Source organism: Mchenga conophoros, linkage group LG18 (assembly GCF_057382185.1).
Source record: "Mchenga conophoros isolate Kocher_MC1m ecotype Shallow Benthic linkage group LG18, M_conophoros_male_GT1.1, whole genome shotgun sequence".
Lineage (NCBI taxonomy): Eukaryota > Metazoa > Chordata > Actinopteri > Cichliformes > Cichlidae > Mchenga > Mchenga conophoros.
This window is the reverse complement of record NC_140543.1, coordinates 10,501,330-10,516,904: the sequence shown is the minus strand read 5'-3', so window position 1 is coordinate 10,516,904 and position 15,575 is coordinate 10,501,330. Positions and strand designations below refer to the sequence as shown.

Here is a 15,575-nt window from a genome sequence, read left to right as displayed (position 1 = left end):
TTGAATCGTTAGAAGATTAAGTCAATTATGGACAATTTCAAAGGGCCATTACTATGAAAGGCAAAATCAGACTGACTTGATATTGATATGGTATCACTGTAAAAAGACTGTGGTTGGAAAGTGTTGATATAAAGTTCAAATAGTATTTGGAAATACGACTTTTGCTTTTAAGAGCATTATTAAGTCATTGAAAGAGTAGTTCAAAAATGAAGATTCACAGGGCTTTTACTTTGAAATCCAAAATAAGATGGCCTTGATAGTGACAGGGCACAATTAGGGTACAAGGCTGTGTCATATAGATCTAACATTAGAGTTTGTAAAAAAAAAAAAAAAAAGCCTAAATTATATGTTATTATGTTCTTAACATATCTGTTAATTCACTCGAAGTTGGCTTTTATTTTGAAATCCGGTTTCCACATCCATTCCCGTAATACTTTGAATACACAGGGAACGTAAAACAAACTGGAGGCTGGCTTGACTGCAAGTCTCGAATTGGAGGCTGGCTTGACACCAGTTCAGGATTCTCCCTCCTTTGTAGGAAAAAAAATTACAAAACAGAAGGAAAAAGAAACTGGCTGGGAATACTTCCCCCAGATCTGGGTTATCGCTTGAAACTGGCGGAGGTTGTCCGCTTCACCCCGTGGTCCAGGTGAGTGATCGTCTCATCTGGGAGCGGTCAACCCGATTCTGCTGCATTCGGGAGCAGTTCGGAAATTCCCTTTACAGCCTTAGGGTATAAAAATACAACTAGAAGGATATCAGCAGGTTAAGTACTTAAGTTAATGTCTCTCAAATAATTGTAAAAAATTGTCTGTGTACTAAAAATAAAAGCACCTATTATACTATCATCAGCTGTGGCAAGCACGCTTACTGTACCTTTTAACCTTTTTCTTAATCAATATGTGACATTTAAAGCTACTTCAAACAATGTTTGGCGTTTTAGAATTTGTGTAAATTTACACAAAATATAGCTCATTAAATACGGTGCGTTTTTTCCAAACTTAAAACTTAGATACATTTAGAGAAAATCCCTTCAAAAAGAATAGTCTGTGTTGAAAATCATTAATACCGACACCACTTTTGATCCCTCTATATACTGACTCTTTAAGGAGGTCAAAAGAAGTCACTGTACAAACATTAATTAAAAATATCCGGGGGTCTCTGCTAGAACTTTCATTAAAACGTGAGTAAATAAAATGTGTTTTTTTAAATAGGTAAAACAACTGAAATAACGAGTAATTAAAATCAAAACAAACAACCAATATCTGCTGTCATCTAACGCTTGAAGAACTGTCAAGGGGAAATCATGTAAACACTTGAAAAATATGTAAAAATATTTAATAAAATACACCCAAAATAACACAATGGGAAGAATTTAAAAAAGACACAAACACATTTTTCTCTTCTTCTGCTTGAATTTTTAATTAAAGAGATCTTTCTAACATTTGAAGCTTTTTTTTTTTTTTTTATTAACCTTGCTTGTCATGTTTGCAAGTTTCTCCATCTAAATTAAAGGTAGGTCAAATGTGGCTAGGTAAACATTTCACTTTCTTTTTTCTTCACATGAATTTATTGTACATACGACACCAAAATGAAAGCATTCCTATTGGTCTTTGCTTAGTTTGTAACAAGTCACAACACTATCCTGAATTCCTAAAGCTTAGAGTGTAACGCAGAGAGAATTACTCTCTCCAAGAGAGGAAGTAGAGCTTTCTTTCTCCGTCACTGCAGACCAGCTCAGTGGGTCTTTGTGGATTCACCTCCAAGATCAGAACAGGACCTCCACACACAAACAAGCCCACCTGCAGAAAGAAAAGGAGACAGGGTGAAGAAAATCATCCTTGCTTTAAGAGAAGTTAAAATAATTTGACAATTAATCTCACAATTTTTACAATATAAAGCCAGGAATCTTACAACTTTGCTGCTACTCTTGGAAAAACCCAGAAACTATTCTAATGGTTGTCAAACCAGGTCTTAATTCATATATATAATCAAATGTCAAAACGCATCATTGGTATAGGGGAAAATATCAAATGTTGTATTTATAGGGGAAAGCTGAGGCATAAAACAATTTATTCCTATTCAGGAAATTAAGTTAAAAGATTTAACACACCTCACAAGTAGAGACTGTAATTTACTAGTAGAGATAACTGTAAAATGTATTTGCTGGGTACTGTTTTCAGCTGCAAAAACACTGTAAACACAGTAAGTTAGCAAGAATGTGATAAGGAGACAAACATAATCTATGACCAGATTGTTTTGTGGAGTTTGTAGAGTACCTGATTCTTGGTGTCTCTGTCCCACAGCTTCACTGTCCGGTCATAGGAGGCTGAGATGATGGTGCTGTCAGTGAGTCTCAGCACACTGATCCTGTCACTGTGAGCCTGCAGATAAAGTATCACAATTACAAGGAGGAAAGTTGTATATCATGTCTGCTGTCTGCTTTCTTTTCTCTGTACATTTAAATCAAGATGACCAAATTTGATTTGTCTATAAATAAATTTTAAAAATTCAGAGGAAAAATTGCCAGATTTGTAATTTTACCTGCTGAAATATGAGAATTTTCAGCTTTTTTTTGGCAGTTTTCTCTCTTTCTGCTTTGTTAAAAGACCTCAGACATTACTGGGAACTTATTAAGCTTTTTTCTTTTTTTTTCTCTGTCAGACAGGAAGAAAGTAAGAAAATGTTTTTACAATAGTGAAGCTTGATATTAAGTGTATGGTCACCATTTGCCCAAATAATCAATGTGAGCCAAAAACTCAGGTTTCATACTGCTTGAAATGTTCAGTTTTACATGTTCATGTCAGTCACTCTCTTCTCTCACTCTTGAACTCTTACAGGCTTTCTTTTGCTCCATGAGGACAGCTCTGGTGGGCGATTGAACCACATGTTGCCCTCCGCATCTCCACACACCACAAAATCTAAAACAGACAAACATTTCAGGTGTGACAGAATCTCCATATACACATAGAACATGCTTGATATTGCAATGTTTTCATGTGTAAACAAGTTTCGTTTTGTGCTCTGAACTTTTCAGAGTTTGGAAGTTATATGGATTTTCTAATGATGTCTGACTCCTAATGCACGTGTCCAAGATACTCATTAATCAGATTAACCTCAGTAGTCCTCTGATTGGCTGTTGGGATCATTGGGACATTTTCTATATGTGTATATATGGTATGGGAGAGCAGAGGTGTTGCCTAGTTACCTTATTTGCTTAGTTACCTTATGAATTTAACCAACAGGAAGCAAAACAGTGTGGTGGAATTCTACTTAACAGTCTTCTTATTTACAATATTTGAATACCCTGCATCATCTTGACCATTATTTTAAAGCAAGGGTGCAAAATCTAGGCAGTGATGCATAGGAATACAATGTTTTAGTCATATGCTGCAGAAAAGTGAATATCTTGACTATTTTTCTGAGACCAAATTAGCATGAAAAATCAACTGAAGTAAACATCTTTTACTTCCAGGTCTGATGTTTACCGTTATCCATTATCACAGCTGTTATCAGGGTCCTCTTCTTCTTCCCCTCCTCCTCGTCACATTTCATGTTCAGTTCACTGAAAGCTCTTTGAAGGGATGTTTCCCGACTCATGGGAAACTGAAAATTAAGAGGATATGATTGTCAGCTGTCTTTTCATCGGTGTCTTATTACTCAGTGTTATCACCGGTGCCTCAACGGTCATGTCAGTGGGGGGATCCGGGGTTTTCTCTGTGATTTTCACATTCCTGTGGCAGTGTGCTAGGTGGTTGCTCAGATTTGAAGTTAAAATTTTTGCTGTAGAAAGAAGTTTTCTTCCCACGAAGAGTGCACAATGGATGCTAATGTTTTTGTCACTTTTTATGGAATCAAACTCAAAGTAATGCCTCTGTCAGTGCGCCCCAGGGTGGCTGTGGCTACATGTAGCTTGCCATGACAAGTAGGGCTGCTCGATTATGGCAAAAATGATAATCACGATTATTTTCACTGAAATTGAGATCACGATTATTTGACGATATTTATTTAACCCTTTAAGACCTACTATAGAACCAAGTCCACCAGAGCTTATATTATTTTTATTTATTTTTTTTTTACATGCTGTAGTGCCATTTGTGGGAGCATTTCAAGTTGCTATACATCAATACAACTGTTATAGCCCATATTTTAATAATATGTATGCATTAAGTGCATAGTAATTACATAAATTGCAAAAAAGTGCAATAAACTAAAAAAAAAATTGAAAATCGCTTTTGTTTTGTTTACATATATTTCTACTTGGAGAAGTTTAAGAGGTTTATCCCTCAAAACTTTAAATACAATAAAGTTGCAAAAAATAGTTTCCCACCACAGGAAATTTATTTTGAGTGTCTTCATAGTTTTATTTTGGAGATACAGCAATTTTTATATACTGCAGGAAAAACAAAAAACAATCCTATGATGCAAATTTGCAAAGAAAACAGCATGTGCATCATTTCACTGTGGGAAGTGTTACGAACAGCTGATAGGAACGGCAAAGCGTGTTTCTGGAATATTATGTTTTTGTTCCTGCAAGCGCTTTTTATGCAATTTTTGCAAAGCTATATGTGGAACGAAACCGTGACCGAGGACAAGCTGATGGCATAAGATGTAAGTACAACTCCTCCGGTTTCATATGCAAAACAAATTATTGCGCTAGCTTACACGGTTCAGGTTCTACAGGGATTTAAAAATAGTTACGCAAAACGGAGCGTGCTGCTCTGACCGGCTTTAAAGGGTTAACAATGACTTTAAAAAAATAATATAAAATAGTGTGCAACACCACTGAAGTTTTTTTTTTTTTTTTTAACTCTTTTCAACCAACGGCAGTCACTCTCCAAATAACTTCTGCTTAGCTTTCCGAGCTTCCCTCGGGTCCTCTTAATCAGCGGTCTCCAACCTTTTTTGCGCCACGGACGGTTTATGCCCGACAATATTTTCACGGACCGGCCTTTAAGGTGTCGCGGATAAATGAGGGAGGGGCTAATAATCGGCTCAGTCATTTTTAATGATCGTTGAAAGCCCAGATCGTAATCGTGATTAAAATTCGATTAATTGAGCAGCCCTAATGACAAGTGTGTGAATGTGTGCATGAATGGGTGGATGACTGGATGTGTAAAGCGCTTTGGGGTCCTTAGGGACTAGTAAAGCGCTATACAAATACAGGCCATTTACCAATGTCAGTACTTCCATGCTTTAAACGCTGCATGGTCGTACTCTCTCCATTGTTGATATACACACGTCTGTTGCTGCCACGGGTGTTGCACGCGCTTACGTCGTTGTCATGAGACACTCTCACAAACAAAAATCAGGGTTTAGAAACACAGTGTGCCTACGGGAAAGTAACAGTAATCTAATTACATTTTTTTGCAATAGTAATCCCTTACATTACTCAGTACTTTAAAAAAGTAATCGGATTTCAGTAACGCGTTACTGCCCATCTCTGCCTATAGACATGTACTAAATCTGTTCACAAGAGATGATGAGTGTCCACAGTTCAAGGGAGGGGATTATTTCCTAAAATACCAATTCTTTTCATCTTCAGAATGGTTTTGATGGTGAATTAACGCTTAATGTGGAGTAATGCTGGTTCGTATACTCACAAGGAAGCCGATGTAAATCTCTCCCTTTGATTCACCCACCAGCCACACGCTTTTCTTATCATTGTGGATCACGCAGTGAAATTCAACTTCATAGTGCCAACTGATAACAAGAGACAACCCACATTTAGAGTTACCAAAAACAAGCAACAAGGAATCCATCAAAGAGCTGTTGAACTGGATTTTGGTCATGCAAATATCAAATAAGCATTTTGATCCAAGGTCTGCTATAGTTTGAGGAAAGAAGCTAAAACAGCTTGTTTTAGAATGTAGTCCAGTATGAGAGGATTATTATGCTGAATGGCTGATTTAAAAAATAAAAAAAAGCATGAAAAATACATTACTTGTTGACTTTATTGTGCCAGCTGCCCTCATTGTTCTTGGGTGCCACATCAAATACTTCTCCAGTTTTGTTCACCCCAAATAAAGCAGTGCAGTAGAAGAGGCGCACCACTGGTTCACTGACTGTGTAGGTGGTTACCTTCACCAAGCTGGAAGCAAGAGACAAAAATTAAAGAATTAGTTAGTGTGAAGACTGAAACTCATAATACCTCATGTGATGTCTCCCTCCACTGCTGATGCACTGAAGCTCAGAATCAGTTAAACTTCACAATCTTAATCAACACAAAACAGCTTTCACGTGCCAGTTTACCACAGCGCTTAGACAGTCATATGATTGTTTTTTTATTAAGCAAACTAGGCAAAATTAGTTATTGTCTTTAACTTTATAGGACTAATGCAGATGAGAGTGCTTGGGCATCTTATGTATTAGCTGTTGGTGTTTACCTTGCTGTGTCATGTTTTTTATTCCACACCAGCTTCCAAACACCAATAAGTTTCACACTCGCCACAGCGATCTGACTATCAGGCATGGAGCAGACCGCTGTAATGGGGTCATCAAATACCTGACACACACACACACACACACATAGACACACACATAGACACACACACACATAGACACACACACACACACACACACACACACACAAAAAGATGGATGGCATGGTCAAAAAACAAACAAACAAAACAAAACAGATTTAAAAAGAGTTAAAAAAAAACTATTTTTCTTTGTACACTTCTTCACCTGCTTGTGGCCAACCACTGAGTTGTTTTGCCACAACTCGAGCAAACCAGATTCATACCCAGCGAGGAGCAGGTCATCATTTTGACAGAAGCACAGAGCTGTGACCGAGCCTTTCAGGTTTGGAGGACTTGCTGTGGAAAAAAGAAGAAACACAGTTTTCATAACAAAATGTGTATAAGGACCCTTAATAACACTGTAATTACTTTAAAGATAAGGCTACATAGGGCACCAGTTTAGCTCCCAGCACGTGTTCAGTAGTACTTATTTTATTTTTAGATTTAAAACAAATCTTCTTTGATTAATTCAACACTGAAGAAATTCTAATTGATACTCATATCTCCCAATCTTTTTCACCATCATTCATTTATGTTTTAAAAGGTACAATAAGTTTTTTTGAGGCTTTTTGTTAAATATAAAAAAAGAATATTGTAGTCATAAAGACACATTGATTTGTTGACATTGACAATTGCATCTGAAACCAAAATGATGCACTCTCGTAAACTTTAAATGCAGTCATTATAAGTACATAGATTTGTGTGCTGGATTGTGGGCACACCATTTTGAACACAATGACTGAGATGGACATCGCAGCTAATTGGTTCAAGATTTCCTGAAATGAAGTCTGGGCTCTAACACAAGAAGACGTGCATAAACATAAAAAGGGTTTTTCTTGAAAGGAAATGAAAATTATAAGGAGTTTTAAAGACATTTTAAGTAGCTAATTTTGCACAATATTGGTGAGAAATTTAATGGGAACATGGAAAAATAATTAAAGACATTAATATTTAACATAATACCTCTCTTTTTGCATCTCTCTATATAACGTCCTCCTTATCAGTGCACAAAAGGGGAGCATTTTAAACATCATTACTCATAAGCACTTACAGCTGCAAAAGGCCACATAATAATGCGTCGTTAACCAATTTTCAAATGTTCATTACCTAATTGCAGATGATAAATATTGACTTTTTAATACAGTAAAAAAATAAAATAACGAGAGTTAAATCCATTTTCAAATTTGAGATCTTTCTACTGGCTTACTGTGCCAATTTATGGAACATAAGCTGAAGCCAAACAGTTGGTACTAAAATAAGAAAATGAGAGATTTGTAGCTCCCTAAAAGTTGATTTTATTCATCTGGACGTAGCGTTTTCAGTGAGAGAAACGTTTCGTCACTCATCCAAGTGACTTCTTCAGTCTCAGCTGACTGCAGGTTTCCCAAATCTTATACACAGTACATTTGCACAGTGACTGAAACTAGCACCACTGAAGGAACAATGGGTTGGGAGATTGGTTCCTTGATCATGCAAATTGTCATGACGATTGGTCAACAACCACTGATCAAAGACCACTGATCAATAGCCATGAGTACCATTCACAGAGAGTTGGGGTTTAAAAGCCACAGAGACACTGTGTTTAACTGTTCCAATACTCCTGACACATACGGGATCACTACGGGTTTTTGCTGAGCTTTCTTTAGGTGCCTTCCCAGCAGATTTGTAGACACTTGTGAGTTGATAATTATGATTTGTATCATTTATATAAATGGTAAAAAAAATTAAAGTCTCAATTTAAACCAATTTTTTTTTTTACCTCTTGCCCATGTCCAGCATCGCAGCGAGCGGTCTTCAGAAACAGTGAAGAATTGTGGGACCCTTTCCTTGCAAACGACTCCATGAATCGCACCGCTGTGACCGCGAAAGGTGCTAAAGTGCTCCACCTGGAAATAAACCGACATATCTAGTCAGTGAGAAAATACATCTGAAGAAGCAGCAGGGCACTTTAAAAATTCAGAGGATTTTTTTTTATTTGTTTGAGAGACCTGTAAGGGTTTCCAAAATTTCACTGTGCCATCATCAGACGCTGTGAAAACGGACATTTCTTCTGACTTCACTTCCTTCCCTTTGTCTTAAAAACAAAGAGTGGGCTTAGAAATATCAAATATTAATTTCAGAATATGCAGTATTAACTCAATACAGCGTACTGAATGATGGAAAGAGGAGGAGACTATGTGTGTAATCACTTCCCAGCATGTTTTCTCAGGTACCTGTATTTGGGAGGAGAGAGCAGTGGTGTATGCGTCTCATGTGAGCAGAAATATGGCAGATTTCAGTGTTTGTTTCCCACTTCCAGACATGCAGTGCCCCCTCTGCACAGCTGGCTATCACATATTGTCCCTGCCCACAGAAAGCACGACAGAGCAGGTCAACAAAGAAAATAATTTATCAAACCAAAGAAAAAGACAATTTCATGCTATAGTTAAACAGTTCTTTACATTGTACACAATATAGAGAGCTTATTTACTTAAAGCTGCATAAGTGACTCACCAGACAGCAGACAGAGGTAAGTGGACTTGTCCAGGAGATTTCCCTCAGACACTGCCCAACCTGAAGGTCCCACGAACAAAGTCTGCCGTCATTTGAAGAGCTTAACTGGAACAAAAACAAAAAACACATTTTTGAAAGCACTTGTATGTTACTTAGATGTAATTATCAGATATGCGTGTCTGTGCATTGCTTCCAAGCTTGCTAGCCTTAGCTGATAAATTAACACTCCATCTTCTTAGCCAAATATGGACACTTTAGGCTCCAAAAAAAAAAAAAAAAGGAAAAACAGAAAATTAGTTTAAAAACAAACAAACAAACAAACACATAGACCCCACCCACCCAAAAAACAACAACAACAAAAACAACCCAAACATGTACAGCAACCCTCTTCGATACACTGTTTATTAACTAAATGAGCCAAATTTTTCCACAAAACCTTTCTACAATATAGCTGTACAGCAATTCTTGACTAAGTTTCTTTATTTTTTATTTTTAAATTGAAAGAGTTGACCATAAACAGTTTAACTATCATGAATACAGTTCATACGACTAAAGAATTTTTATATGAAATCTTGTGATGCCACCTGTTGCTTTTCCTTAGTTGCCCTGTTGAATTTGATCTTGTTGTACTGTGAGGTAACAGTGCAATATGGAGTCAGGTGTGAGACATTTTAGCACCAATGACACTAAACAGGGGAGAAAATTTTCAAAGCACCACTCATAACCCCGACAAGGATCAGGCAAAGGCCACTATTTGTATTTTTCTTTCCACTGTCCTACAATAACTGTGATTGTAGTAAAGGACAAAGGACGCTTGTTTGGTTGGTCTCGACATGCCTCTATCCCCATTTTAATATAACATCACAGCTTTGTATATATAATTAATTTGATCTCTTGGCTGTGGACCACAGATCCCACTTTCAGAACCACTGCTTTATGACACAAACAAAATATGAAAAGAAAAAAGAAAAAGAAGACCAACCACACAATCTGGAGTCCAAACGCAGCCTGTGACCCAGTCTCGGTGAGCATGAGGCAGAGTCTTAGAACGAACAGCAGGAGCAGTCACATCCCACACCATCAGAGCCTGAAACAATCAAATGTTTATGATAACAGATGAAGAGAAAACCAATGTAGCTCTCTCCAGAGGTAGAATATAACAAGTGCATTTAATCAGCTACTGTTAGTGTTTATGTTTTATGTGCTTTATTTTTCTGCATTCCACACTGAAACACTACACTTTTAATTACACTACATGAGTTTTAGTTCCCAATTGCCAGTCTTGGTAGCCGGGGATCAGTCCGCCAGGGCCTCCGCTCCTGGCTGTTACCCAGCACACAATGCACCCAACCCCTACGGCACCACCTGCGGGTGGTGGGCCTGCGGGAGGATGGGCCCATGTCCCCTTTTCGGGCTGTGCCCGGCCGGGCCCCATGGACTAAGGCCTGGCCACCACACGCTCGCCCTCGGGCACACTCGCCCTCGGGCACCCTCCCCAGGCCTGTCTCCAGGGCGGGGCCCGATAACCCTATCCCGTCAGGCTAAACTGTTCCTTCAATGTTCTCCTCATAAGGGTCTTCTGAATCGCTCTTTGTCTGGTCCCTCACCCAGGACCAATTTGCCATGGGAGACCCTATCGGGGGCAAAAGCCCCCGGACAACATAGCCCATGGGAACCCCTCCACCACGATAAGGTAGCGATTCACGGAGGCCCCAGTCCGTGAGATCTTCAACACACACCTCTGGCAGAGCTTCAACAGCATTCCGAGGGAGAGTGGGGACATTGAGTCCGAATGGACCATGTTCAGCATCTCCATTGCCGAAGCCGCTGCATTGAGCTGCGGCCGCAAAGTGGTTGGTGCCTGTCGTGGTGGTAACCCCCGAACCAAATGGTGGACACCAGGCTGAAGAAGGAGTCCTATCGGGCTTGGCTAGCCTGTGGGACTTTGGAGGCAGCTGACAGGTACCGACAGGCCAAGCGGAATGCGGCTCGGGCAGTGGCTGAAGCAAAAACTCGGGTGGGGGAGGAGTTCGGAGAGGCCATGGAAAAAGACTTTCGGACTGCCTCGAAGAGATTCTGTCAAACAGTCAGGCAACTCAGGAGGCGAAAGTGGTGCTCTACCTGCACTGTGTATAGTGCTGGTGGAGCGCTGCTCACTTCGACTGAGAAAATTGTCGGGCGGTGGAAGGAATACGTCGAGGACCTCCTTAATCCCACTGACATGTCTTACGAGGAGGAAGCAGAGTCTGGGGATGACCCGCCAATTTCCAGGGGAGAGGTCACTTAGGCAGTTAAACAACTCCTTGGTGGCAGAGCCCCTGGTGTGGATTAGGTCCGCCCCGAGTTCCTGAAGGCTCTGGACATTGTAGGGCTGTCCTGGCTGACAAGCCTCTACAATGTTGCGTGGAGATCAGGGGCAGTACCTCTGGACTGGCAGAACGGGGTGGTGGTCCCCATCTTTAAGAAGGGGGACCGGAGGGTGTGTTCCAACTACAGGGGGATCAGACTCCTCAGCCTCCCTGGGAAAGTCTATGCCAGGGTGCTGGAAAGGAGAGTTTGTCCACTAGTCGAACCTCAGATACAGGAGGAACAATGCAGTTTTTGTCCTGGTCGCGAAACACTGGACCAGCTCTTTATCCCCGGCCCCGGATAAAGCGGAAGAAGATGGATGGATGGATGGATGGAGTTTTAGTTACCTTATAAGGTAATTTAAGTGTACCAAAAAATCTTACATGTTCAGTAGGCAGTATCCCTAATCTGAATCTATGAAGCACTGCAACTACATGATATCATTATTAATATTATTATTATTTTATTTTTTTAAGTAAGAATAACCCAGAATTCATGATTTCACCCTCTCAAATGAGACAACGTTCTCCCCCTCTCATACTGATTTCACAGTTGTAACCTTTTATTGAGGTACTCTCATAAGGTTCATAAGGGGGGGAAGAGTTACAGGTACCTGATCTTTTCCACCAGACAGCAGCTGTGCACCATCTGGACTGAAAGCCAGACACGTGACTCCGCCACTGTGGCCCCTCAGTATTGAATTTGGCTGGATCGGAGGGTCACAGGTCAGATCAGACAATAACCACAGCCCAATGGTGAAGTCATCTAATTCAAAGAGCAACATTGTAAAACATTTTTAGACATAAGTCAAACTGACTGGAACTTGAGAAACTTTTGATAATACCCTGAGAAGAAAGCATAATCACTACCACCAATCACACCTACCTGAAGCTGTCGCCAGGTACGTGGAGTTTTGTGCGAGTGCCTGGATGGTGCCCGATTGCACACCAAACACTCCCACCATTTCCAGGACTTCCGTCATTCCCTCCTCTTCTTGTTTTCTCTTCCACACCCGCAGAAATTTGTCACTTCCTCCAGACACCAGCAGATCAGTGTCGGTCTGCTCTGCTTCTAAAATGACCCACAGCATGCACGGTACAGACACGTCCAGGTCCACGGAGGCCCAAATCTTCTCACCTGAAAAATAAATTTTGGTACAGTTTGTTTCTTTTATAGTGCACACACTTAAAAAGAGCAAGAAAGGAAAAAACCTAGAGGAGATGCTTTGAATTTTAATGCCAGAGATGTCTTTTTTGAGCCACTGGCCCCACTTCATACACACACACACACACACACACACTTTCTTGTAGTGATTCCATCTGGTAAACATTTTTGAAACATTCGTAGCTCACAACACACCTGATCTGAGGCTGAAAAGTTTGATGCCATCAGCGTGGTATCCCACAGCAACATAGTCTCCATTCACAGCCACACACAGAGCAGCAGGCTGAGACGTTACAGCCTTTAGCTTTTTCAGAGGTGGTTCCTGCATCCACTGACGAAGAAGAAAAAAAAAAAACAAAAAAACAAAAAAACAAAAAAAACATGAACATGAAGATGCTGAAATTCATGAATATATGAATGAACAGGTTTTTACATCAATAGAGCCCCACCTTAACACTTAACATCATCAGTACAAGATCCTTGTAAATGTGCAGCATCATTAAAGTTAAAAGGGGTCCAGCAAAATATTAGAACTTACATCATCACATTTTAATTCAGTGACAGAACGTCCAAGTCCTCCAGACCAGAGGTTGAGCTGTTTGAACAGAAAAAACAGAAATGGGAGGTGGTGATGATTAGCTTTATAATCACTGAAATCTTTGTTTGTGAGAAGATACTGGTGCCTGTTCCTGCACTGACTTTCTCCTGATAACTGCACTATGACTGCTTCAGAGGTGGTGCTTTTTGAGGTCGTTTTTGAGAAAATAAACAGCAGTGTCATATCAGTCATCTCAGATAAATCAGAAAACAACAAAAGGCTATCTCCGAACGTTGATTCTGTTCATCTGGACGTAGAGTTTTCTGAAAACTCTACATCCAGATGAACAGAATCAACGTTCGGAGATTTACTTACCTGGATGATTGAGAATGCATCAAGACGTTTTAAACCAAAAGTTATTTTATACAAAACCAAATGGTTATTAAAATAAGCAACATTTGAAGGGAAAAGCAGAAGCTTTATTATGTGCTGACTGATGTCTCACCATGTGATCAGAGCCAGCGCTCAGAAGCATGGATCCTTCCTCCAGGAAGGTGAGGGACTCTGTGGCTTCACAGTGAGCCTGGAAACATCCCACACAGGTGGAGGTGGGCACTGACCACACCCTCACCTCCCCAGACACAGAGCCAGAGCAGAGCATGGAGGAGTAGGGAGAAAAAGAGAGGCTGCGCACTGATCGTGTGTGGCCGCACAGGGACTGATGGAGAGAGAGAAAAACAGTGAGTGCATTATCTGAAGTAGTTCTTCTTTCAGCTGTTCTCTAATAATAATAATAATAATAATAATAATAATACTTTCAAAAAAGCCCTATTCTGCTAAAGAACTGAAATTAAAAATAAATATCTCAGTTTCAATAGACCACACCCCCTTTTGTAGACACATGTTTTCATTGGTTCCGATATTCCATACTTCAGTTATATTTATGGTCCAATTTTTTTTCTCCTGTAGATCTTTAGTAGAACTGATTATGTATCTTTAACATACATTCATGGTGAAAATGAAATAACATTGCAACATTCACAGCATTGAGCTCACTGTTAGTTTTTTATTCTTGAGCCAGTTCCACATGATCACATTTCCATTCCAGCAGCCAGCAGCCAGAAGGTGACCCTTAGGGTCAAAGGTCACACAGTTCATAGGGCTTCTGCTGAGCACGGAGGACACTTCAGTACCTTTATCAGAAGACCACACCTGAAGAGAAGAAACAGGTTTGATTAATACAGTCGAGGAACGATGTCAAACCTGGCAGTGCAGCGTCAGGCTGTAAACCATAACAAATGACTAACAACACATCATCACTTAATCATCACTTTCACCCTCAGGGAGACAGACTAGAGCTAGAGAACAATTTCAACTTCCAATGATTATGAAAAAAAGAAAGCAAAGTTACTTTTTTATGCAACTGTAGCTACATAAGGGCTGCTCAACTTTGGCTAAACTCATAATCATAAGTGTTGAACATTATTATACACAGACGCTGGAAAAATAGTGGACATATTCTACCTTTCTGTGAACCTTAATTACAATCTAGCTGATATTGAAGATTATTTCGTTCAATGAACACTCTACAAAACTAAATTACATAACACTGTTTGTTTTTGATCCACATGCGCTGGCATTCCTGAGGTCCTATTTCACATGATACTGAATCAAGACAGAAGTCGAGGCAGAAAAACACAAACATCTTTTTAGTGTTACTTTAATCATGCAGTCGAGGGAAACCGTGGCGAGGTGCTTCTTGTCTGCAGTGACATCACTTCCTGTTATCATATTAGTGTGGCCATCAATAACGTCAGTCCTACAGAAACACAAGTAAAATGACTTTAAAGATTCGGTGCTATATTTGTAAAAAATTAAATCTAAACCAATCTTTTAACCCTTCTCACACCTGCATCCATTTTCAATGTCCCACACTTCTATTCGCCCATCAAAGGAGGTGGTAGCAAGTCGTAAGTCCTTCAGGAAGACACAGCTCGAGATGCCGTCACAGCTGCTGATCAGAGACTTCACCTCCTGCTCACAGCCAGGAGAAAGTGCATATTAGACATTTTAAAGGCTTCTTATTCTCAGCAAGTGTGACAGCACATTATTTATGTATGAATTTATTTTTGTTTAATCAGGGTAGAAAATGTCTCAGCTAGAAATAAAAACAGCAAACGCATAAAGTTCACATTAATGACAATAAATACCAACTGGAAATTAACTACACACAAACATGGTCAATGAATCCAGTCTGCTACTGATCTCACAAATTCAAAGCATGAATACAAGCTGCTGAGTTGATCCACAACGTTATAAAATGTGTTTAAAACAAACACATTTGTACCTGCCCAGTCTGCGTGTGGATGAAATGTAGAGTTCCCTCGCCAGTACCAACCACCATCATCTGGTCATCCTGGCTCACAACCAGAGAGGTGGGCTCCGAGGGGAAGGTTGACAGCAGCTCGCTGAGTTCAGGAGTTCAAACGCACAAGAATATCAACACAATA

The 15,575-nt window shown here is 39.8% G+C and overlaps 1 protein-coding gene across 2 annotated transcripts in view; it reads right to left on the bottom strand.

Annotated features, from left to right (window-relative positions):
* Positions 1-1,395: 1,395 nt before the first annotated feature.
* The window catches only part of tep1 (telomerase-associated protein 1), a 38,804-nt gene continuing 24,624 nt past the window's right edge, over positions 1,396-15,575 (bottom strand). For both annotated transcript variants that reach the window (XM_085254489.1, XM_085254488.1), the window contains exons 35-56: positions 15,413-15,533; positions 14,975-15,099; positions 14,785-14,884; positions 14,122-14,277; positions 13,571-13,783; positions 13,066-13,122; positions 12,723-12,858; positions 12,249-12,500; positions 11,977-12,128; positions 9,997-10,101; positions 9,015-9,119; positions 8,735-8,864; positions 8,510-8,595; positions 8,281-8,407; positions 6,688-6,818; positions 6,387-6,505; positions 5,945-6,091; positions 5,604-5,703; positions 3,489-3,606; positions 2,839-2,921; positions 2,280-2,384; positions 1,396-1,802 (exon numbers count right to left, since the gene is read on the bottom strand). In XM_085254489.1, coding sequence (XP_085110615.1) covers positions 1,683-1,802; positions 2,280-2,384; positions 2,839-2,921; positions 3,489-3,606; positions 5,604-5,703; positions 5,945-6,091; positions 6,387-6,505; positions 6,688-6,818; positions 8,281-8,407; positions 8,510-8,595; positions 8,735-8,864; positions 9,015-9,119; positions 9,997-10,101; positions 11,977-12,128; positions 12,249-12,500; positions 12,723-12,858; positions 13,066-13,122; positions 13,571-13,783; positions 14,122-14,277; positions 14,785-14,884; positions 14,975-15,099; positions 15,413-15,533 — 2,788 coding nt within the window. In that variant the 3' untranslated portion in view covers positions 1,396-1,682. The remainder of the gene's footprint in view (positions 1,803-2,279; positions 2,385-2,838; positions 2,922-3,488; positions 3,607-5,603; positions 5,704-5,944; positions 6,092-6,386; positions 6,506-6,687; positions 6,819-8,280; positions 8,408-8,509; positions 8,596-8,734; positions 8,865-9,014; positions 9,120-9,996; positions 10,102-11,976; positions 12,129-12,248; positions 12,501-12,722; positions 12,859-13,065; positions 13,123-13,570; positions 13,784-14,121; positions 14,278-14,784; positions 14,885-14,974; positions 15,100-15,412; positions 15,534-15,575) is intronic.